General features: G+C 43.7%; 1 protein-coding gene across 9 annotated transcripts in view; it reads right to left on the reverse strand.

Moving 5' to 3' along the window:
- The window catches only part of GBF1 (golgi brefeldin A resistant guanine nucleotide exchange factor 1), a 112,738-nt gene that overhangs the window by 12,750 nt on the left and 74,993 nt on the right, over positions 1–24,995 (reverse strand). For 4 of the 9 annotated variants that reach the window (XM_019725000.2, XM_019724999.2, XM_074339133.1 and 1 more), the window contains 15 exons: positions 17,156–17,287; positions 12,522–12,640; positions 11,892–12,000; positions 11,349–11,409; positions 10,034–10,088; positions 6,194–6,341; positions 5,652–5,875; positions 4,974–5,139; positions 4,323–4,534; positions 3,900–3,998; positions 3,083–3,277; positions 2,661–2,850; positions 1,942–2,082; positions 1,537–1,625; positions 350–552 (listed from right to left, as the gene is read on the reverse strand). In XM_019725000.2, the coding sequence (XP_019580559.2) occupies positions 350–552; positions 1,537–1,625; positions 1,942–2,082; positions 2,661–2,850; positions 3,083–3,277; positions 3,900–3,998; positions 4,323–4,534; positions 4,974–5,139; positions 5,652–5,875; positions 6,194–6,341; positions 10,034–10,088; positions 11,349–11,409; positions 11,892–12,000; positions 12,522–12,640; positions 17,156–17,287 (2,143 nt within the window). Of the gene's footprint in view, positions 1–349; positions 553–1,536; positions 1,626–1,941; positions 2,083–2,660; positions 2,851–3,082; positions 3,278–3,899; positions 3,999–4,322; positions 4,535–4,973; positions 5,143–5,651; positions 5,876–6,193; positions 6,342–9,228; positions 9,328–10,033; positions 10,089–11,348; positions 11,410–11,891; positions 12,001–12,521; positions 12,641–17,155; positions 17,288–24,995 lie in introns of all 9 variants that reach the window. The other 5 variants (XM_074339130.1, XM_074339132.1, XM_074339129.1 and 2 more) reach the window with 2 other exon arrangements.

Here is a 24,995-nt window from a genome sequence, read left to right on the forward strand (position 1 = left end):
ATCTCCGGGCCATTTCCAACACAGACCAGAATTTGACAACTCCTAACCTTAGTACTTTTCACATAAGCGCACTCTTGCCTAGAAACCTCATCCCCTGGAACCCAGAACCTACCCTGTGCTCAGGAACCCTGCTCCACCCCTTTGCAAGGCTGTCTATGCAAGATGGAGTGGCTCCCAAAGCTATCTTGCTTAGAGACACTTTCAGGTCCAACAGATAAAAGGGATGGGGAAAGGCAGAGTGTGTGAGCTGAGTCACCAGCAGGAAATGACTGAGAGTGCTTTGAGGGAGGGATGCTCTGTCTCCTCAATGGATCACTAATATGTCCCACCATTCTTGCAGCTTCCTCACCTCACAAAGCTTTCCAACAGGTCAATGTTTTTGCGGTCACTCACAAACTCTCCAATCATTTTCTTGTCCAATCGCGGGTTTTCTCGGAGCCACTGGGCTACCTCTGTGTTGTCCATCGGGATGGTGAGGAGGCCTTTCTCCTGCAGAAACTGGATCCCCTTCTTTGGTTTCTGGTTGAACTGCTCTGTGCCAGTGATGAGAAGCTGGAGAAATACTAGGGTGTCAGAAGCTGCTCTGCCCCTAAACCAGACAAGGCCAGGCCGGACTTCATCACAGTTCACAGCTTCTCACCTCACAGGCTCCTAGGAGGTGGTTCTAAGTGACTGCAGGACTAAGGCTGGGTCATACCGGCCCTAGCTTTCCTCAATCTTCACGTCTCATCAGAACTGGCTGAGGAGCTTGTTTTCACTCCTTTTATGAGTGCTCAAGATGCATGGGACAGCCCCCCTCCTCCAACGATAGGATCAGGAAAAAAGTAGAAGAGACTAGAAAAGGTTTTCTTCTTCTCTATGGTTTTATAGCAATCCCTGACATCTGTTTATACGCAGCATCTTGTTTATAACCTAGATTGGTTTCCCTGTCTTTTTGTGGCTTCCTAGCTCTTGAGGACCTGGAGTTTGAAGGACAAGGTGAACTAACTGTGATGAATGATAAGGTAACTGTTTGACTGTCCAGCCACAGCCCTGCAATCAAGGGCACACAAAAACCAAAGTCATTTATTTAGGCTAGCAATAAGAAGAAAGGGTTAAATAAAGGTTTTCTTTGTATTAAGAAAACCAAAAAAACACACAGTTATTTGAACTTTACTAAAGCACCAGAATAAATGTCAATCTTCCTTTATTGCCAATCATCACCCCACAGCTGGAGATGACCACTAACCTTCAGTAACCCACATGATACCAGCTCACAGAGTTCTGTGCCCACCAGTAACACTTGGCTCTCAGCTAGAACAGCATTTTCCCAGAGGCATATAATAGAGTATGACTAACTGCATGACTCTGGAATAAGGGAAAGGCTTCAAAGGAAACTGTGGGGGGTTGATGAAGTCCCAGCAAGCCAAAAGACTAGCCTTAGGAAGCTGTACAATGAGTTGCTAGACTCCCGCTCATCCTCTGGGACAGAAACCCCACCAAGAACACCCAGATAGGGGTGCACAGAGGCTGGGCTCCAGGGATATTGGTATGTACCTTCTTTTTGTTTTTAATTTCAATCAGTTCTCGTGGATCTGGCAGGAGACAGGAAAATCGAGGTGGCTTCCGGGTAAATTTTTTGTCAGCTAAGAATGGGAGGAAGAGAGGGAAAAAGCCGTAAGACCTCTTTTACCAGGATAATGACTTTTGGAAGGTTGCTGATATGTTCCCCCGTGAAAAAGAAGGATGCCTCCAATTGTCTCGTCCTCATCAGTCTTCTTCCTTAGAAGTCCTATCTTCTAGGGCTCCACATGTTTTCTTTGTTCTCTCGGGGTTTGAAGGTATGGTGAGTAGCCCAGGTTCCCTCAGGTACTGCCCTAGGGTATCTCTGCTCCCTCACCTCTACTCTCCACCAGACCCTCGAGTTGAGGGGGCTTAGGAGCACAGACAACCAGTACCTACCCCCAGAGTCACCAGCTTCCTCCAGATCACTGCATCCTGGCTTCCCATGTTCTGCTGGCAGCCGCCCTCCACCTGGCAGATGCAGACCTGGGATGTCTGGGGCCTTGCCTACAGCCTTCCCCTCACTGGCTGCTCTCTCAGCTGTAGGAGAGGAGAAGATAAGTGAAGCCTTATGGGGTAGGAAGCCAAGCAGAGCTGTGGGAGGTTGAATCCCTGGCCAAGGAGACCTGCATGCACCCACACAGGTTGCCAGCCTTGAACAGGAGAAACCCAAGGCCAAATAAGTAGTCACTGTCCCAGGTCAGCCAAGCATTAGATTCTATAATTTAAGAAGATTACGCAGTCACTTTCCTTGATCTTATGCAACCTCTATCTTAAGGGGAAGTTAGAGAAGAATAATTAAGAGTGGAGACAGATACTGGCGCTGGAGGAAGGTAGGCCTAGAGCTTTTAGGGACAAAAGTCCTATATACTTTGTTTTCTTTTCTCCCCATAAAGAAATAATAGTTTTGTAAAAAAGCCAAAGCATGCAGAGGAGAAAAGGAAAAAACCACGAGTCTTGCTAACCTACCTGCTGGCGTTGTGATTCAAACCACCAAACCTCAAAAACACAGAATTGGGAGTACCCCAGAAGTGCTATAAGGGCAGGAGAAAGGATTCACAGTAGAGAAGGGATAAGCATAGAACTCTGGGATCCTCAAGGAAAGAAATGCCTCTTACTACTGCTGGCTTCTCGGGTGCTATCCACTGCTTCATAGCTGGGCCTGGCTGCCTCTTTCTTCTCTTGCTGGGTAAGGTTGTTGAGGACTTTAGCCTGGCAGTGGGCCTCAGTGCTGTCAATCACTGTCAGTAGGGCATCAAGAGACAGTAGGTGTGTTGTATAGAGCTGACCAGATACAGGGAAGGCATTCTGGAAAGTAAACAGATCCAGTAGACCTGAGGTTAGAATATTTTACACTTAAATGATCCTTTTCCAAAAATCCCCAAACTTCCTATAACTTCTATATTGCTGAGAAAATGCCTTTCTTCTTCCTGTTCCCAAACTCTCAAGTGTTTCCCTCCCTGTATATAGCATCCTCACTACTGCCAGAGATTTCCTTAATAGAGATTTCTTTCTAGAAGCCAGTACCAATGCTCAGCACCTTGGACAGCAGCTTGGTGAGGTCTTCAAAGAGGTTGGAACAGTAGTAGTCACAATCATAGTTGATGTAGAGCTCAGTGACAAAGCTGGGGATGTGCCACAGCTGTACAATGGCCTCCAGTGCCATCTCCTTCATCTCGTAAGGCATCTTGGGGTTCTCCACAGTGATGATCTCCATGAGCTTTTTGATGTACATCTGGCAATAACCCAATAATTGCCATGTGGGTGTGAAAAGGATTCAAAATAGGAAGAGACAAAATGAGACAGGAAAAACACTAAACAGGAAGCAGAAGTCCTGCCAGGAGGCATGCACTGAGAGAGAGCTATTCCATCCCCTAAATACATCCCCTCTGGCCGCCATATTTGGGGAGAAGGCCTGGTTCTCTCCCTCAGGCCTCATCCAAAACAAGGTGCCTGTTGACCTTTCTGTGCACTCTATGTAAGCCTGACCTGGTTCTAGTCAGAGCTCCTTATTGCAATTTAGTGACAAAGTCAGCTTGACTTGCCTGCCTGTGTTGCAGAGGATCTGCTAGGCAGAAGAGGCTCTGTACCAACTCACGGTGAGGTGAACTGCTGGTCCTCAAATACTGGCTGCTACATTTGGGTTCTCCCATTTATAGCCAGCCAACGTTCTCTAGGCTCCTTTTAACTTCTCCACTAAAGAGACCAGCCAATGAAGCAAACCTTGGAAGCTAGAAGCACTCTCCTACAGAAGCCCCTAAATCTTACCCCTGCAGCGTGACAGAGCTGGCCCCACTGAAGATGCCATACCTCTTTCCTATTTTTTTTTCTCCTTCTTCCAAGGTCTAGAAACTTACCTCCAGTTGGAACTTGAGGTGCTCCCTCATGCTCTCAAACAGTAGGAAGCATACTCGCAGGGAAGCAGCATAAAGGTTCAGTCGCTCTACGCTGAGTAGCTGTAGATCAGAGTAGGGTAGGCCATGAGGTTTCTGAACCTGACTTTGGCTCCAGAGAAAAGCAGGAGAGCAAACTGTGAAGTTTCTACTAAGGTCCTGTGCTCTGAGGGGACTCTATATCTAGCCATTCCTATATTTCCCTTTGGCTGCCAGAGTCCCTGGGAACTAATGGAGTCCTCTTGACTGTGACAACTGGCCAACTGGGGAGGGAGGTTCTTTCCTGGGTCCCATACTCTTCTCATTAATCAGCCAACCCACCCTGGCCCTTGAGAGACCCTGAAGAACAGCCAGGGGCTCAGAGCCCCTCTAGAAATCCAGTCTTACCTGGAATAAATAGCGGCACATCTCATCCTTGATGAGGCCCAAGAGGGTTTGGCATTGGGCTACAGGGGCTGACTCCAGAGCCACTGTCAGCAAATGTAGTCCCATGTGGATCATAACCTCTGAGTTGTGGCGGTCATGTGGATTGGTGAGGGAGATGAGGAAACGGAAGAGCTCGCGGATGCAGGGAAGACCATAGGGAACCAAAGCTGTACCTGGGGAAGGCCAGGAGGGAAGTAGGACTGCTAAGAAATGACTGGCTTGATAGCTTGGCCTAGCTTGCCCTGTATTTTACAAGACAATTTCAGATAAGTGATTCTCCTCAAGAGAAAAAATGTTTTTTTCTGGGGTGGTAAGGAAACTAGTCTCATTTATTTAAGGAAATCAGAATTGATGATTCTACCTTTCTGTTAAAAGTCCCAAGCTTTCTCTTCTTCCCTCTCACTTCCTGTTGTCCGCCAAACTCACTCTGTATAAAGTGGGGAAGGGCTCTATCTATGCCAACATTTCTCTGGCTTGATTCCATTTCCTGACTGGAACATGGCCTAGGACTTGTACCAGAAGATAACACGGGTCCAAGACAGTCTAGGCTCGGGCAGCTTGATGGGTAGGATCGGGGAGGTGACCAGGCAGAGGCTGCCCGAGACTACCTACCTTCTTTCTGGGAGGACTGTGTAAAGCGCACGCCCCGGGGGTTGACGTAATCCATGTCGTGGACAGAGGCGGCGTCAGAGTGCTCAACAGGGGATGTGCACTCCTCTAACACTTCAGGGATGGATTCCACGGATGCTGACTGCGCCTTTTCCACATAGGCTCCTTCCTGCGGTGACCAGTAGCAGGGGGACATAGGAAGAGGGATGAGGCAAGAGCAACTTGGAACTTACTCCCTGAAATACCTGTCCTCCAAGTCTTTCTAATGCACTGCAGGTGTAGTAGGGACAGCTCAGTGGGCTATGAATCAATGCGAGAGGGCTCAGGGCAGGAATATGATGAAGGACTCAGAACACATCTCCTAAGGCATCCTAGGGGCTAGAATCCTAGGGGCAACAGAGGCTCTCCTAGGCTTGGGATTTAGATCATTACCTTTCAGAAAAAGCCACGGCCAGCTCCCCCCGCCCTCCTTTGCCAAGTACTACCAGCATGTAAATAAAACTTGGTAAATCCCATAAGCTACCTCTCACAGTGAGTCATGCTGTGGGTTTTCTAAGCAGCACAGCTAATTCTAGAAAATGGGGAAGAACCCATTTGGTTATATGGATATATGATCTAAAGGATCAAGCCAATTCCCACAGTTGAAGACCACAGAGGGGCCTTTAGAAATCAAAGCCATACCTGGGGGTCAGACTGCTCAGGAAGCCCCAGCTCACTGCTGCCGGGCTCTGCAGCAGTGCTGTACCCTGGAGAGCCGGGTGGCTCCAGGTCAGTGAGGTCCTCTTTGGAAGTGGTCTGGGAGGAGAACTCCAGGCCACTGTCTGCAGAGGGGCTGACCACTGCTGAGGCAGCTTCTGAACTTGCGGAGGAGATGGGAGTGGGCACATCAATGAAGGGCATGCCACCTGCCAAGCAAAATAAGAGGCTTGAGAGACTCTGTGGGGAGCACGTACCCTCTGTGGTACCAGGGGCTCTGTTTCCTAGACTGCAATCTCTGTGTATGCCAGTCTCTAAAGTGGTCAGAGGCCCTCTGGAAGGAAAGCAACCTTAAGTCACTGCAGAATTGCTAAATGGTCACCGTCGATCTGACCTGGAGGTTTCCCTTTTGACTCGCAGCAGAAAGAAACCAAAGCCCCTCAATTGGTTGGTCCTCAATGTCAAAATCCATGAGAGAAAAAGTGTTTCTTCTATTGTAATCAGATGATGCAAACCAGGGCACTTACCAGTGAGGTTAGAGGATAAGGTGGTTCCATTGGAGGTGGGCAGCTCTGAACCTGGCGTAACTTTGGTCATATGACGTGGGGGCCGGGGGGATCTCTTCTGTTTCTTCCACTTGGATGAATCACTCATGCCTCCTGCTCTCATTTTCAGCTGGAAATATTACACGTTATTAGCACTGGTTTTTAAACTAAAACTCTATCCCTAGAAATCTCCCTTTTCTTAGTTCTACTACTGGTCCCCAGAAAATAGTCTATACCCTACCAAAGGAAGAGTCTAATCCCTCAGAGCACATTCCTGCTGCTCTAATCTGGCTTCTACATTGGCCACTTTATAGATCTGCCTGACAGCCTCCACATGGATGGTGACACTCTGCTTGTAGGCTGGTCTTTGATAGGGCCAGCCCTCACACATCACTCAGAGGGCTGAGTGATAGTGACAATCTTGAGTCCTGTAGATGGTGCCCGGCCCTCCTACAGAATAGGTTAGCACAGGGATTCCTTTCCTGGAGCATTACATCTATAGGCCCTGGACTCCTGGGCTTTCCTCCTTAACTACCTGCAGAGAAGCCTCCTACTCCTAGTTCTTAAGAGAGCCTACCCCTTCCCAGACTATTGGGTTTCCTATTACTTTGTGAACTGGGCCTAGATCTTAAACATAGTCATTACTCTCTTGAATTTCTGCATCAAACTGGTCAAAGTCTCATTCATTGGAGTTAAGGAAGGTGTGGCATCCTAGCTGGCTTATGGAGTTAAGGATGGAGGGTCATGTCATGCTGTTGCGCTGCTCTCTGCTGCTCCCAATTTTTGTGTATCAATGGGACCTCCTGTCCTTCTCATTGTGGGGTCTTTCTAGATGCAATTTTATGTTTCCAGATGGTAAGGCTACTGATTTCTTAGGCCCTTGCTCCATTCCATTTCCCTCTCTCTTGCTGTATTTCTATTCTTCCTACAGCTTCCTGTTAGTCACAAAGGAAAAACTCTATCATCTGTTGACTACTCTAGGAGTAAATTTTTATGCATTTTCTCCACCCTAAATTCATAGCTACTTTGTTTAGGCCCATTTTGTTTCCTAGTGCTGATGCCTCCTCAGTGAGGGTTTGAATTCAGTCCCTCTGCAGAATTAGACCAAATTATTCCTAGACTAATGGAGCATTCATGGATTGGGCAACAGCAGTTCTCTTCCAGGAATCAAGAGAATGACTTTAAAGAGGGTAGAAGCACTTTTCCTTCCCGCTTCTTTCTAAAAGCTGAATATACCCATATTATCCTTGCCCTATTCAATTCCTTCTGATATTTGGGGGATAGGACCCCTTTCCTCAACCTCTCCCAGGTTCTCTAGAACCTGGATAACCTTTGATCCCTTGCTTAGAAACTACATAATTCTTTCCCTCCCCATAGCTCCTTCCATGAGGGAGAGAGGTATGCGAGCTGAGCTGCACCCCTAGCTTATATTAACATAGCAACAGCCTTGTACGGGATTTACACTTCAGGTCCATCCATCTCCAAAATGCCTGCAGTCAAATGCTTAGAATGGAACTTCAAGTACTCTGAGGACTGTGACTAAGCAGGAAATAGGATACTCTCTCCAGGAACCACTGAAGCTCATCTGGGTCAAGTTCCTGGTAAAAATGTTCGGGGGGTAAAACATGCAGACAGGCAGGAAGCACAAGAGATCAATGAAGGAAAACAAGAACTCTCAGCCTTATTGGCAATTGTCACTGAGCTCCAAAAAGTACTAACATCTGGATCTACTTTAGTGAGATATCTTTCTCTCCAGGCAGCCCTTCTTTACTTCAGAGACTCTAGGTAGTCGTACTTCCACTGAGAAGCCAGTCACTAATTGAGATTCCTTCCCACACTAGGATCACTCTTTCCTGTTTCCTTCTCTACCTTCTGCAAAGCTAGCTCCAACCTGATCATTTCAATGAGTGTTCTCTGCCTCCTGGCTGGAGTAGGGGTCAAGAAGCTGCCAGTTCTCACAAGTGTCTTAGCTCTTAAAAAGTATAGCAATTCCTTGTCCTAGGTGCTACGGTTGGGGGAAGTCAGTAGGTGTTCATGGAACCCTCACCATCATATCCATAAAACTCTGTATTTCCAAAGGATAATATAAGCTTTACAAAGAAAGGGCAGGTCCTAGGTTAAAAATCATGGCAAAATGTGGGTAGTCAATGAAGAGAGCTGCAACTTGAAATTAGGCAAGCACACAAATGGAACTTGAGGCAATGCATGCAAAGAGAACACAGGTCTATGGACTGTGCAGCTAGGTATACACACACACACACACACACACACACACACACTCACACACACAGTTCTTTTTATCTTCAGTGACCTGGATGTCTAAAACCATACTTCTAGCATGCACACTCTTGCAATAGACAGCCCGTCCTCCTAAGGTAGGGATATGGGGATTAGGGTAATCTTTAGCTTGAACCCCTCCCCTAAATCTTGACTCTTAAAGGACAGAGGGCATCTCTGCAGATCCCAAAGTATTCCCAGTGTCCTGGGCTATCCTGGCACCTGGCTCCTTTTCATTCATCCAGTCTTAAACCTTGGAATGACCCCTTTAATGGTACCAAGAAAAAAAAAGACCCCAACTAGATGGACTACCCTTTCCCTTCAAACCCAGTTCAGGTATCCAGAAAGTCAAGGACTGCTTAAGCTCTCTATGCCAGCTGTGAGACAGGGAAAGGCTAGAAGAGGGAAGGGTCTTGCTGGAGGTCCCTCATAGTTCCCTTAGGAATGGTAGATATTAAGCTTTCCCACAATGTGTCAACAGGACCCAGGCTCTCTATCGAGGCTTACTACATGATACATCACCAGTTCAAGGCTTCCTTCTGCCTCTAGGCAACTAGATGTCCCAGGAAAATTTCCAACACTGCAAAGCTACAAACACATGCAACTCTTCCAAAGCCGTGCTGTATTACTAGGGAGGGGTAAGTTGTGCTTTACACGATGGAAATGGGACCCAGATGTTACACGTAAACATTTAAGTAAATAAATAAAGAAGGGGAAATGAGAGGGAGAGGGAGAGAGACCTTGAGGTTCTTAAAGAGTAGTACCCTCTCTAACTGGTTCAGGGCTTTGGTCTGCTCCCCACTACTTAGCTGCAGTTTGTTGAGGAGACATGGAGAAATCTGTGAAAGACAGGCAAATGATCGATTTAAACAGAGTGAAATAAACTCAGACACATGCCAACAGGGCACAGGGCAGGAATGGGGACGGATGGCAAGGGAGAGGGAAGGTCAGGTGCATGCACCAAACAGCCAAGGTCATCTCCACGGGCAGAACCTCTGAGGGCTGCAAGCAGAACCTTCACGAGAGGCCTGTGAAGTCCAGGGCTTCCATTCAAGATAGAAAGAGGCCATTCTTCTGACCACCATTCTTCTCCTGGCAGTTGGAGAACCTTCTGATCTGGAGTCAGGCTTGATTTGTCTCGTCAACAAGACTAGCTCAAGCGTGAGCCCAGTCTAATCTAGCATTCCAGTGGGATTTGGGGCAGAGCCTCTTTTGGCCTCCTACCTGCAGACAAGGCTGGACCCTGAGGGGCCGGCAGGTCTTTCACCTTTACCCCAACCCAATGAGCCGCACCCGGTTTCTAGGAAGGACTAACTCACCAGTTTATGTGGTAGCTCAACAAGATAGGCTGGAAAGGAAAGGCTAGGGAACGAGAGGTATCTGGGAAAGAATAAATTTCTCACTAAAGTTGTGACAGCTATTTCTAGATTCCAAGCAGACCCATCTATGCAAAAGCATGTTTCTGCTAAGCAAGGGTATCCAGGAAAATCCCCACAGCACAGACATCGGGAGATCAAGGTTTGGATGAGGGATAGCAGGTCATACCTTTTTCATGTTGGTCCCCATATAGTTCTTGGGTTCTTCTTTAAACTGAGGTAACCTATAAGACAGAGAATCCCATGGACCATTATTAGGGATAATACTAAATCGCCCGCTCCATGCCACCCACAGCCTATACGTGCTCAGGGCCAGAGCATGCCCTGTCTCTCAGGAATAACTAGAAAGAGAAGCCGGCTACTTTCACCCTTTTCAGAGCTTCATCAAAAAGCCACAGGAATTGGGGGATGTATGACATAGACACTTTCTAAAAAAGAAGGTGGTCATCAGGGCAAGGTGACTAAGTGCCCTTGGAGTGTGGCACTCTTTTCATCCTTAAACTGACTCCTTCCTGCTTCACTTGGCAAGTACTGCAGAAAGCCATGCGATGGGGAGAAACCCCAGGAGACTGGGCATAGAATGAGAAGTATAAGGCAACTTGAAGTTCTGAAACCAGGAAATGTGAACCAGAGGAATAAGAAACTCTTTGTAGCAGAATCCAGGGGTAGATCTAGTCTGTAGATAATAAGGATTATTATTTATAGATCTGAGAGTAAAAAGAAATCCCAGGGGGAGGCTTTTTTTCCTTAAAATAGACTATTTTTAGAGCAATTTTAGGTTCACAGCAAAATTGACTTGAAGTTAGACTGATGTCCCATATAACCCCTGTCGCCACACATGTATAACCTCCCCCGTTATCAATATCCCCTGGGTGGGGGCTTTCAAGCTCTCGCCTCAGGCCTTCTCAAAGTCAAGCTATTGGAAGAAGTGTAGGAAACGGGAAGTTAGGCACGGTATGAAAAGGCCTCCTAGGCCCTAAGCTGAGGGCCTTGACTAGGGCAACCAGCAGTCTTGGTTTGCCTGAGACTGAGGGGTTTGCGGGGATGTGGAACTTGCAGTGCTACAATTGGGACAACCTAGGCCAACCAGGATTGTTGGTCACCCAGCCTCGACCCTTCCTCACAGAAATCAGGCTGAGCTCTGGGAGCTGGGCAACCTATTCCAGGCTCTCTTGAGTTTGGCTTCCTCTCTGGGTTGCCTTTCCCAGCTGCTACCTGTACAGAAACAGACACAAGTTTGGGAAGCAGGACGAGGTCTGTCAACCTAGTTCAAATAACCCTCTGCCTCCTACTGAGGCCAAGCTGGCTCCCTCCTCCTCCTTCCTTGATCAGTAAACCTGGGTCCAGAGAACTACCCCCTTCCATAAGCCCATCGGCCTCTGAAGTGGCTGTGAGGTTGGCCAGGTCCCTGAAGCGGCTGTGTGGAAGCAGGCAGGCTCAAGAGGCCTGGGCAGCAGGACTGAAGCAAACAGCAGCAGGTTTACCTTGTGAAGAGCAGCTGCACCATGTCTACGAGAGTGTGCTCTGCGGATTTTCTCAATAACTCTGCACAGGCAAAAACAAATAACACAGGTGTCATTACTTGCAGTGCTATTATCAGGAGGCTTCTCAGAGCAGACTCCCCTCCAAACCTTGTTTACCAAGGATTATGCCAAACTTATTAAAACCAGCTCCAGCCCAGCCTGGCAGGCATAACTTCCCTGGCCCACTAGGTGGCATTACTGAGTCAGGAAAAAGGCGAGCACAACCGTGTTCTCAAGGGTTACAGGCTGGTGTCAATCCCAGAAACCCCAAGGGACGGAGATTTGGTGCCTGGGCTGAGTTAGTCAGGGATCTATTCTAATTCTTGTCCTGGAACAATAGGCTAAGTTCTCTAGCTTCACAACAGTCAAGTAAAGAGACTTCTAGACCCCGATGGCTCCATAAGGTAGGTGATGGAGAAATCCTGGGTTTTCCACTTCTCTGGGTTCACAGACAGCATCCTGTATTCGTACTCACACACAATGGCCCAATGTTCAAGCACCTACCACTGAGCCTCATTTCAAAGCAGATCCGGAAGCAAGACTGCATAATCTCACACACAGATTCATTGGTTAGGTGGGCACCCACTGGTGTCAGCAAGAGAGTCCGCAGCACCTACCAGGAGGAAAGAAAAGGTACTGCGATAAACAAAGCAGGCTGTGTCAAGGAACAGAGAAGCTGTTCCTGTTCCTCTAGTCTCCTACGGAAGCACTCAGGGTAAGAAAGAGAGGTTAGTGAGAATGGCGCCCTCGCTTCAGTTTGGCAGAGGGAGGGGTTTCCCAGGAGCCTGTCTTGGGAACCATGTCTTTCCTTCCCATGAGCATGACACAGTTCAGCACTCATTCCAGCCCTAGCTCACCAGCCCAGCTGATGGATGCCACTGATACAGTCTGCTAGAGGTACAAGTGTATTAAGGGCTTACAGTATTTGATGTCAATTCATTTAAAGCTTTTAATTATTTTCCTTAGCAAAAAGCTTTTACTTTGGGTACCCGAGCTGCTTGTTTGGAAACAAAGTAGCTCCCTAAGCCCCAGTGGAGTCAAAACACAGCTTCATGCTGCCTGCAGACTTGGGTAAGTAGAGCCGATGGCATCAGCTCCTGGCCATTAGCCTAATTGCTCTTCCCCTCCATTTACCTGAAGGATTTTCATCAGGACAACCTCATCGCTGGCAGGATCCGTGCCCACAAAACGGGCGTGGGTGACAGCATCTGCCATGTTCTCCATGCCCTCTGCTGTGCCCTCATGCGTGGGATCTGCTCCAGTGAAAAAGGAAAGACTAAATGATGTGGAGAGGGGAAAGAAAAGGCAAGACATCCTGTCTAGGGATTGCTTTGACAGACTTTGGTTTTCTCCTCTCTAATTCCCTAACCCATGTTTCCTTGGGCTACCTGAGAATTTCTGTCTGTAAACAACTTTAATGAGATCCTCAGCACAAACTTTACTGGTTCTTAAACTCAAGAATCAGAATCACTTGGAGGGCTTGTTAAAAATACAAATTGCTGGGCCTACTCAAAATTTTTGATTTAGCTGGTCTAGAGTGAGGCCTTAGAATTTGCATTAGTAACAAGATGCCAGGTAACATTAACACTGCTGGTCAGGGGACCATATTTTGGGAATCACTGGTGTAGAGCTACTCATTTCATAGAGAAAAGGCCTGGAAATATGAGTTTTTGGCCTAGAGCAATGGCTGAGTAGGGCCAGACCTTTGAATGCCAAGGTTTCAGCCTTTCTCTTTTCATGTATTTGTTCCCCCTTCACATCTCTCTCTGGTGGCTTTTGGGGTTGTATGTTCAGGTGCAACTGAGGTAGGGGAGTAGGGGGAAGAAACGGACGGTCACTGCTGCTAATACGCATATCTGGGTGCCACATTACAGCAAATCAGAGACCTCTTCCAGTTGGTTTCATTCTTATTTAAAACAATATGACAGAGCAAGAATCTCGTTACCAGTTTTATTAAACGGGCATTAGGAGAGAAAAGGAATTACACAGGACTGGGAGCTGGCTACGTGGGTCGTAGGAGGGAGAATTCAACTGTGAATAAGAGGTGAGAAGCTAGAGGTCACACAACCAACACCATGCTGGAAGCTAACACAAATGCCCCCAAGGGGGAAATTCTGCTCCATTCATGTGTTAAATATCCACAAGGAGTAGCCAAAAAAGTGGCCTCCATCAAGACCTACAACGGTCCTGCAGAACTATCTGGCTTGTCCTTGAAAGGAACATAAGTAGGAATAAAAGGGGCAGAGACATAACAAAATTTTGCGACTGACAGAAAGTTGTCCTACAGGTGTCATGGTGTAATTCAGAAGCATCTCCTACTTCTAAGTGGTAGGAATTATTAAAAAATTCTTACAATCTTCTCTTTCCTGGTACCTGTAATTAATAGTTTCTGGGCCTAAAGCTCAAGAGATGGCTGAGAAGAAACAAGAACACTTCTCTTGCAACAATGAGCCAGAAGACTTTCATTATTTGTGAGTGATTTTCATTTGTTTCCTTCTTTCTTTTCTGTCCTGGTTAGTCTCTGACACCTAGTCAAAGGCTGTTTTTGTCCTATGTATAGCATGCCTTTACTCAGCTTCAGGAGTGGCTACTTGAAGAGGTCATGCAGAACAAAACCAATTTCATGATGATATATAGTACATGGGGTGAACCATCTCCTTCTATCACCCCAACTCTCCTCATTTTTTCCAATCAACACAGAAAATCCTATACAGGCCTACCTCTCTTTACTGCATTTCACTTTATTGCAATTTACAGATGTTGCATTTTTTTTTTACAAATTAAGGCAAGACCTTCCACCAGCAAAAAGATGATGACTCATTTTATTGCAATGGTTTGGAAGCAAACCCGCAATATTTCTGAGGTATGCCTGTCCGCTCAAGGCCCTGGCCTGATTCCTCTCTCAGACCTGCCAGACAGTCCTTTTTCAGGCCTCCAGGGTCCACAGCACCTTTCCTTACACAGGAAACCCAGGTCCTTCTAACTGTTGCATGGTGTTTCAGAGCTCATGAATGGCAGCCTTGCTCCCATCTCAAAGGCTCCTGGGGGGGTGTCCATTTATTCCCTTCTTTCAATAATCTCCCTTATTAAAGTAGTTTAAGCTTTACCAATCATTTTGTAGCTCTTATCCTCTGAGCTTGAATGAAGTAGCAAAGTCAATTTTCTAAAAAGTCAGGTTAGGAGTGACAGGTCTTTAGGGCCACAGGCATGGCCCACCAGTAAGCTAGGCAATCAGTGGCACAAATCCTGGTCTGGCAGCTGTGTGGGGCCAAACAAAAGGCTGGTTCTTGGAGTGAGACCTAAAATAATCCTAGAAGCCTTGGGTCACAGTATTGAGGGGGGCGGGTAGTTTCTTTGAGAAGGGCAGCCTAAACAAAGGAGTGTTTGGCTTGGGCTCACTTAGCAGACCTTGTCTTCCTTAGAATGTCCTCCCTCCCTGGCCACTCTGGAGCACACTGCAGGGAAATGTGCCAATCGCATCTCCTTTGCCTTCTGGTTTTCATACACTCCTTCCTGCTTCTTTTCTCAGGCCCACTGCAATCACCACCTCCAGCATTCTCTTTTCCCACCACAGGAAACTCCAATGACCAGCTGGCCTGAGGTCTCCAATGACCAGCTTGGCTGCCAAGTCCAGGAAGGGGAGAGAGTAACATGGACAAGAGAGTAGAGAAAAAAGGCCCAGAGGGCAGCTGCTGGCGGCTGTGGAGAGAGACGACCTGCAGGTGGTGCTCAGGGCAAGGCTGGGAGTCGCTGGGCCTGATTTCTGCTGAGGAAAAGTGTGAAGCTAGGACTAGGTGCTGGAGAGGCTGCCGCACCGATTCAGAAACTAGCTGGCATGCAGGATTCCTGCTCAGGATCCTGAATACTTCAGCTAAGCAGATCCAACTTGCTAGAAAAGATAAAGGGTGTTTTCGCCCTGAACTGAAGGCCATTTTCCCTCTGGCTGGCCACGGCCTGAGCTGCCTCTTTTCTTGTCTCCCTACTTAGAAACAAAGACAGCTGCCTGTTTTTTATGCTCCTCACCCTTGCACATGAGCTGGTAACAGGGGAAAAGGAATTCAATGTCCTGAGTGACAAGACCAACTAAAAAGAATCCAAAAGAGACACCATAAACAAATTCAGAGATATACAATAGACTGGATAAAATATCTGGGCAACAGTGGGAGAAAATATTTGTAATACTGTGATAGTCAATGGGTTAGTATCCCCACTATATAAAAAGCTCCTACAAATTGATAAGGAAACAAAAACAACTTAGTAACATAACAGGCAAAGGAAAAGAAATTCAAATGTTCAACCTCAAGGAAGTAAAAACAACAAAATACCAGTTTTCATCCACCAAATAAGCACAAACAAATAATACTGATAATATTTAGTGCCGGTGACAGGGTGAGGAAATGGAAACTCTCAAACATTACTGTTGGAAGTGCAAATGCTATGATCTTTTGGGAAGCAACCTGGCAGTACCTATGAAAATGTAGTAAGCACATGGCCTTTAATCCAGAAATTTCAAGTACGGGAATCTGTCATATAAAAGGAAAATTAACAAATAAGGACATATGAACAAGGATGCTTATTTCAGCATTATTTGTAATGGCTCAAAATAGGAAACAACCTAAATAATAATCAACAAGATAATGATTGAATGAACTGTGTTGTATCTATACTATGGAAAGTATATGGCTACTAAAATGAAAAAAAATCTTACCAGGGGCTGAGGAGAAGGGAAAATGGTGTATTATTGCTTAATGGTTAGAGTTTCTTCTTGGTGTGATGAAAAAGTTTGGGAAATAGATGCTGGTGATGGTTACACAACATTGTGAATGTAATTAATGCCACTGAATTATACATTTAAAAATGATTAAAATCGCAAATTTCATATATATTTTACCACAATAAAAAAAGAATGTACAGACTTCCCATGAAAAGATGAATAGGTCTGGGGATGGTATACACAGCACGATGACTGTCATTAACAACACTGTATTGTAGAGCTGAAGATCTAAGACAGTGGATCTTAAAAGTTCTCATCACAAGAAAACACTTTGTAACTGCGATGGATGTTAACAAAACTTATTGTGGTAATCGTTTTGCAACATATACATACATCAAATCATTGTGTTGTATACCTTAAACTAATACAATGTTATATGTCAATTATATCTCATTTAAACTGGGGGAAAGAATAAATCAGATGGATAATTATACCTGTACATTTTTCTAAGTTAATACTATTAAGTGAAAAAAGAAACCATGTAGCACATAATCCTATTTTTACTTCTTTTTTTTAAAAAGGAGGTACTCCCTATATATTTATATACATGTAGAGAAAAGTATAGAAAGATTCAAACCAGTCTGTTAACATTATTTACCTAACTAAGGAGGAGGAGCATTGAGAAAGACAGAGGAGAGACCATTAACTTTTCTTTCAGACACCTCTTTATTGTTTATCTTCTTAAAATAAGCATGCATTACATTTAAAAAATAACTTTAAAAATAAACCAAACCTCCAAGGGCACCTACCACACCCCTAACTCCCTCCAAAGCACAAAGAAACCAGAGTCCCAAGAAACCTCCCCACCTTCCCCACTCTGCAAAACCTGAGTCAATTAGCATGATGAGTAACCAATAATTAATTTCTCTTCTCCAAGGAAACACACTGCTGGGAAAAACTTTCCAGTATCACCAGCTGATTGCCTAAAGCCTGAGCAGCCCAGGAGAGGCAAGAAAGAAGTGCTGTGGTCATCCAATAAAGCCCGAGCTCTTACCTATGAGCGCATAGGACAGGAACTTGTTGACCGAGGTCAGCGCCAGTCCAGTGATAGGGCCAGTGGTATCTTCAGAGCGAATCACTTCCAGAAATGGACGTAGGAACACATTGGGCTCAATTTCTGAGAGTTCTGCAAGAAAAGAAACAGGAATGAAGAGATGCCATTTAACAAAAAGTTAAATCCTAGAAAAAAGCCCTTCTTATCTGTGCCATGAGGCTAGAGTTCTTAGTTGCTGGGTCAGTCTTCCTCTGTTTTACCTTGAATCAAAGCCCAGACACTATCATGTCATCAGTAAGGTTTTCAGTATGTAGCTCTGAAAGATTAAGCAGCTTAAAAAAACCCCAGTATCATTATAATGCTTTAAAAATGAACAATAAAATGATTAAGATGTTAGATTTTATGTATATTTTAATACAATTTTAAAAATTAATAAATTCTTTAATGCCATTAAATATTGCTGGGTCAATTTTCCATGTCCACACTCCCTAGTGATACACAGGTAAAGCTCATCTTGAGTACAGCAAACGTGACCAAAGGGATACCAGGGTGAACAACTGTCTTTATGTCTTTTGTTGTCATGGTCAAGGTCACCTCTCTTAGAGATACAGAATGTAGCACATCCCAGGAAGGTGAGGAGAAACCTTGAGTTTTATAAAACCTTGCTGAAAAACATGGCTAAAAAGAACAAAAGGCTGAACAGGTCCCTACTCAGGGAGGCAGTTTGTAATTCTGGAAGTTCTTCACTCTCCAGCCTCCTTTCTGCCTAGAGCAAGCAGAGACGCCCTGAGATGAAGGGCAATGTGCATTCTGCCTCTTCATAATCTTTATTTTACAGACGAGAAAAACAAGGTTCAGATAAAATACATGATTGGCTCCAAATTACACAGCTAATAAGAAGTAGAGCTGGGATTTGAACCCAGTCTATATACTATATGGTTACAAAACTTGTAAAACCATTACATCCTTTCAACCAAATTACATACTCCTGAATTTAGAAGGTTTAAGAAGCTCCACTGGACTTGCTCCCTACCCTACTCTGCCCAGGGTTTAATTTGTTTTTCTAGAGTCTGCTGCGCTTTCATCATTCAGAGACAAGCTCCCTAAAAGGCTTCCGAAATAGGTCAGAAAGATTTAGGGACATGATCAATACTTTTAGAGACAAAAGCAAGCTAGGTTTCCAAAGCACTTTTATTTTCATGCATACACAGGGAGCTTCCCACTCAACTCTTATTATCGCCCCCACCCCCACCCCCGGCTGCCGCACTCCCCTTCCCCCCCTCAGATAAACATTTCCTGGGCCCGGCTGCTTCTCAGATTAATGCTTTAATTAATTGGCAGATTGGGTAGCATTTTCCAAGCTTGTCTGTACATTGATCACATCAGCTGTATAAAACCTGCTTCTCATCCCCCACTACCCCCACCTAGAGATGTACAATTTGCAGAAAAAAACCTAAGAGAAAAACTTGTGTGTGTGCAATGGTGGAAGGTTGAGATGTAACCAATAGAAATATTTGGAAAAACTGAAATATATAAAATACTTTTTCTTATCTTAATAGTATTAACATTTTAAATACTTTTTAAAGAGCACATTAAAACATTTAAAGTCATCTCGCCTTGATGCTTTAGGAACACAACTGTATTATGTACAGTGTGGTCTGTCATTTAAAAAATGGTCATGGTTGAGATATAAAAGTCTAGATGGGAAAAAAAATCTTTAATTGAGAGGCGGGACAGGGAACAGATCTTTTGAGCTTTCATACAATTGCTCCTGGCTTCATGTCTTCTTTCATGGTGAAAGAATAGGGCAATTTTACAGCCATGGTTTGACACTTTCAAGGCAATATGCATTCTGCCTCTTTTAAAAAATTTATTTTAATTTAGTAAAACTGCCTCGTTGGGTATAGAGTTCTATGAATTTTACCACATATATAGGCCCTGTAACCACTGTGGCGATCAGGATACAAAACAATTTCATCACCCCAGAAAACTCCTACTATTACCCTGTTGTAGTCACACCCTCCCCCACCTCTAACCTCTGCCAACCACTCATCTCTATCACCAGCGTTTAATCAAGAAGGTCGCATAAGAGGAATCATGCAGTATGCAACCTTTTGAGACTGGCTTCTTTCACTCAGCATGATGCCCTTGAGGTTCGTCTTAACTGTCGCATAGATCAATAGTTTGTTCCCTTTTTATTGTGCGGTAGTATTCCTTTGCATGTATGTACCACAGTTTGTGTATCCATTCTCTAGCTGAAGGACATTTGGCTTCTCCAGTTTGGGGCAGTTGTGAATTAGCGCTGCTATACACATTTGTGTACAGGATTTTGTGTGAAGAACCTGGGTATCTCCATGTGGTTTAAATTTGCATTTCTCTCATGGCTACTGACATCAAACATCTTTTTGGTGTGCTTATTTGCCATCCATGCATCCTTTTTGGTGATGTTCAAGTCTTTTGCCCATTTTTAATTGGTTTGTTTCCTTACTGTTGAATTTAGAGACTTTTTGATCTATTCTGGATTCAAGTCCTTTATTGGCAGTACAGTTATTTACAAATATTCCTCCCAGACTGTAACTTGTCTTTTCAGTCTCTTAACAGTATCTGTCATAGAGCAGACATTTTTACTTTTGATGAAGTCCACTGTATCAGTTTTTTTCTTTTGTGAATTGTGCTTTTGGTATCAATTCTAAGTACCCCTTGCCCAATCCCAGGTCACAGAGATTTTTCCTGTTTTTTTTTTCTTTTTCTAAAAGGTATATAGATTTATATATTCATTATGTCTACGATCTACTATGAGTTAATTTTTGTATAACGTGTAAGGTTTAGACAAAGTTTCTTTTTTTCTTTTTTTTTGCATATGGATGTCCAATTGTTACACCATCATTTATTGAAAAAATGACCCTTTCTCCCTTGAGTTGTCTTTGCATCTTTGTCACAAGTCAGTTGGCTATATTTGTGTGAGTCTGTTCTGGGTTCTCTATTCTGTCCCACTGATCTTCGTGTCTAACTCTCTGACACTACCACACAGTCTTGATTACTATAGATATATTCTAAGTATTAGGTTGGTGCAAAAGTAACTGCGGTTTAAAAGGTTAAAAATTGCAAAAACTGCAATTACTTTCCCACCAACCTAAAATTAAAATCAGATAATGTGATTCCTCCAATTTTATTCCTTTTTTTCAATACTGTTTGAGTATTCTAATTCCTTTGTCTTTCCATTTCAATTTTAAGATAAACTTGTCTATATATATAAAAATATTGTTGGGAGTTTGATAGAAATTGCACTGAGTCTATAGATGAATTTGGGGAGGAATGATATCTTTACTATATTATGCCTACCAATCCATGCACATGGTATGTCTCCCTTTATTTAGATCTTAATTTATTTTATCAGTGTATTGTAGTTTTCAGTATATAGGTTCTGTATATGTTTTGTTAGATTTATACCTAAGTATTTAATTTTATGTTTGTAAATGGTATTGTTTTAATTTCAGTTTCCAGATATTCATTGTTAGTATAGAGAAATGTAATTGATTTTTGTGTGTAGACCTTGTATCCTGTGACTTTACTAAACTCACTTATTAGTTCTAGGATTGTGTGTGTGTGTGTGTGTTTAGATTCCTTGTGGTTTTCTACATAGACAATTATGTTACTTATAAATAGGGATAGTTTTGTCTCTTGCTTTCCAATTTCCATGCCTTTTATTTCCTTTTCTTGTCTCTTGTACAGGCTAGGACTTCCAGTACTAGGAAAGTAGACACCTTACTGTTTCCAATTTTAGGGTAAACACATTCAGTGTTTCACTGCAAAGTATAATGTTAGCCATAAGTTTTTTGTAGATGTTCATTATGATGAATGGATGTTTTATTTTGTCAAGTGTCTTTTGTTCATTAACTGATAAGATCAAGTGGTTTTTCTTCTTTAGAATGTTAATGTGGTAGATTAATTTTTAGATATTGAATCAGCTTTGCATTCCCAGGATAAGCCTCATTTAGCCTTGGTATATTATTCTTTTTATATATTGCTAAGTTTGATTTGCTAATCTGCTCCTTAAGATGAAAGAGTTCAATATGCCCCTGAGATGCTTGGAGGGCGCAGGAGTTACACCATACAGAGGCTTGGACAAAGTGCCATGGAGAACTCTCTGGAGGCTCTGGATGTGGCCCTCACACAGTGTACAATGCAGTCAATGGACAAGGGATCATTAGTCTCACCCCTACCAATAGCCAATCGCCAAGCTCATCTGTCAAATTAGGTGCTGGAACCTGTGACTACCAAAATATGTTCATTCCAGCACTTCCATTCTGTGAATCAATGCTTTATGGAAACTTAATGAGAGAAAAGTTGAAGGGCTGGACTTTTTAATGAGCCCACGGGGAACCTTCACTATCACCCTCACTCCTCCACCACTCCAAAAAAGAGAATTACAGTGTATGAAATCACCTTTCCCAAGAGAGTGGTCGAGGCAAAACTGGAGTTTTGCTCTCTAGGTTCCACTGTTGATTTCCAAAAACATCAAAGAAGCTCTAACAGGAGCAACTCTTGAAGCTTTAGGTGGTGGTGGGGTGGGGAGGGCATGGCAAGGGAGGTTGTGCTCCTAGCAGGACACTGGTAGTAAGGACATTTCTTTTCTTTTTTGTTAAGGAGGCGCAACTCACAGTGGCCTATGCGGGAATCGAACCGGCAACCTTGGTGTTATTAGCACCATGCTCTAACCAACTGAGCTAACTGGCCACCCCAGCACATTTCTGATTTAAGGGGCACTTCTTTGTAAACATGTTATCTAAAAAAACAACAACACACACACACACACAAAAAAAACCACCCCAAAAACCCCTAAAATTTCAACTCATAATCCTGCTAATATGTTCAGATGGTCCTCTAGAATGGTGCTTCTCAAACTACATGTGGTGGTGAAGGGCCAGTTTCTTTTTCCTTTATCTCAATCCATTGTAGACCTATAGTTTTATAAACTACAATTAAACAAATTACTAGAAAATAAAATTTGAAAAACAAAGACATAGTATAAACTCCACTTTTTATTATTAGAACCAACATACATAAAATTATTCTGTCAAGATGTTATAAACCAAGCAGCAGTTTGTGAACATGGAAGATTTACAGATTATACTTTGAGTAATAGTGCTCTACAAAAATAACTCTAACTTTCGAGTAGCCATTCCAGAAAATCCTCCAAAGCCTAGATATTATAGCTAAAATAGGCCCTAAAAATAACTTACAAAGAGGTTAATTAAGGTTTAGGTAGGTTAAGCAATGTGTACAATGCTACAAAGCCAGTAAGTGTTGGAACCAGGATTAGAAGTTGAGGGCACCAGGTAAAAACATGGGCTTTAAGTAGGGTTCAAATCCCAGTTCTGCAACTTAATGGCTATGTGATAGATACTTAACTTTTCTAAGCCTGTATTTTATCACCTGTAAAATGGGTGTTAGAGAATTCAAATAAATGACATTAAAAAATAAATAACAGCTGGGGTCGGCCCAGTGGCTCAGGTGGTTGGAGCACAGGCTCTCAACCACAAGGTTGCTGGTTCAATTCCTCGACTCCCGCAATGGATGGTTGGCTGTGCCCTCTGCAACTAACAACGGCAACTGGACCTGGAGCTGAGCTGTGCCATCCACAACTAAGACTGAAGGGACAATAACTTGACTTGGAAAAGTCCCGGAAGTACACACTATTCTCCAATAAAGTACTGTTCCCCTTCCCAAAAAAATCTTTAAAATAAATAAATAAATAAATAAAAATAAATAACAGCTAACATTTATCGAACACAGACTGTGCCAGGCACTGTGCTCAGCAATTATATATATTATCTCATTTGATTCTGTAAAATGAGATGGTACAGTGCATGGAATAAAGTAAATGTGCAATAAATATAACTAAGATATTGTTATTCTAGTTGTTTTTTGTTTTTTAGCTCTAGAGTTCTAGTTCAATGTTCTTGATACTGTAATGTACTATAAGTTCAGTTTATTTCTTAAGACATAAGTAAATATCAAAAACTTCAAAGGTATGCCTTCTACCTTTGCTTACCAAACTTTAAAAGGGATACAATTTAAAGATAAATATTAGCTTGGTGCAAAAGTAATTGCGGTTTAAAAGGTTAAAAATAATAGCAAAAATGGCAATTACTTTTGCACCAACCTAATACCAAGATAACTGGTGGTTGTTATTTATGTATGTTATTTATGTGCAATTTGAAATAGCTTTTACTTTCTGAGGGTTTCAGCTTGCTACAAGATATGCATACAAGTTGTCAGAGAAAGGAATAGGCTTTTTTTAAATAAACGTTTGAAATATTCATCCCCTTTTAGAAGAGATAACAATAATAATAGCAGCTATCATTTATTACCTTGTGCCATTCTGTGTGCTAAGCACTTTATATACCTTCTTTCTTCATAATTTTTTCCATTTTGAAGATGCAAGTGAGACTCAGAAAAGATATGCAGATCAATCCACTAGCTAACTAGCAAGTGGTGGAAATGGGAATCAAATCCAGGTTCATCTGACTCCAAAATCTGTTCTCTTAGCCATTCATCTCTAGTGCTTCCTACGAAGCCAGAACAGAAAAGTTTCTGGTATCCTACCTCCTGGCTTGGCCTGCCCGGGAACTGAAACTCAATTGGTTAGCTCTTCTTCAGAAGAGTGAGAAGAGGTGCCTGAGTTCTGGGGAAAGGTGCCAGGATGCTGCCCATACGCAGGCTGAGTAATTTCACAACGAAGGAGACATCTGACACCCCTGCCAAGCAGCCAAAATTCCCACCCGGGAAGGCTGTCAGCCTCAAAGCACAAATAGTCCAGTAAACAGGGAGTGCAGATCAGGTAGAGGGGTGCTCCAAAGGTGACTGGTTCATGGTCTGAGATGGGAAGAAAGAAAAGAAATGGGTAAAAGGAGGGAAAATTGGAGAAAGAACACTTGGGATCCTTCTAGTATTAGGCTACTTGCTTCTAAAATCAAATCCAGGTCCAATTTCTGGCTAGTCCGTGCCGAATAAGAAAAATTACAACAAGAACTATTAAACCATTTCTGGAGAAGCTCATAGGCCACTTCAACACAAAGCAAAGTGAAGCCCTTTAGAGGCCTTAGTGGTGGTCTGCTCCACACCAGTGGGCAGGGAGCTCAGCTCCCTATATTAGGACATTAAAACCGAGAAGTCTGTTTGACCCAACGTCAGTCTGAGAATCTGCAGATGTCCCCTAAGTCTCCTGTCTTCTCAGATGATGAGGTTACCTGTCCAAAGGGGATGAATCCTGACAGTTTTCTCTTTTCACATCAGAGCTGCCACCCTCTCCTATGTGGCATCAAACACTGCCCTTAAACAAAAGGGAACACTCTCTTCTCAGGCTACAGGGGAGCAGTCACCATCTTCCCAGGAGGCTTGTGTTCTCCAGACTGCAGCAGCCTTTTCTCATTTGGCCAGCATTGGGCTGGCACATTCCTGAGCCAAAATGCACACATAAGCTGCTTTCCCTGGTAGCGAGGCTCTTCACTCCTGAGTGACTCTTATCAGGGGTGGTTGGGCATTCTCAATTGGATTACGCTGACAAGGAAAAAGGCCTGTGGTATATTATTTCAACACCATTTGGCTTCAGAAATGCCTGTCTCGACCCTTTTGCCCTCAGAGCCTACTTCTCCATTCTTGCTTTCTGGAGGGTCACCAGCTTGCTCCCATCCTAGCTCTTCATCCTGCAAATATTGGCTCATGTTCCTGGAGACAGAATATCGTCATTCACAAGGTGATCATGTATGACAGACTAATAAATCAGAGCACGATAAAAACAGAAGTCTAGTTCATTTACCCCTCTTGACATTTCTGT

This window comes from Rhinolophus sinicus, linkage group LG07 (genome assembly GCF_036562045.2).
Source record: "Rhinolophus sinicus isolate RSC01 linkage group LG07, ASM3656204v1, whole genome shotgun sequence".
NCBI classification, from domain to species: domain Eukaryota; kingdom Metazoa; phylum Chordata; class Mammalia; order Chiroptera; family Rhinolophidae; genus Rhinolophus; species Rhinolophus sinicus.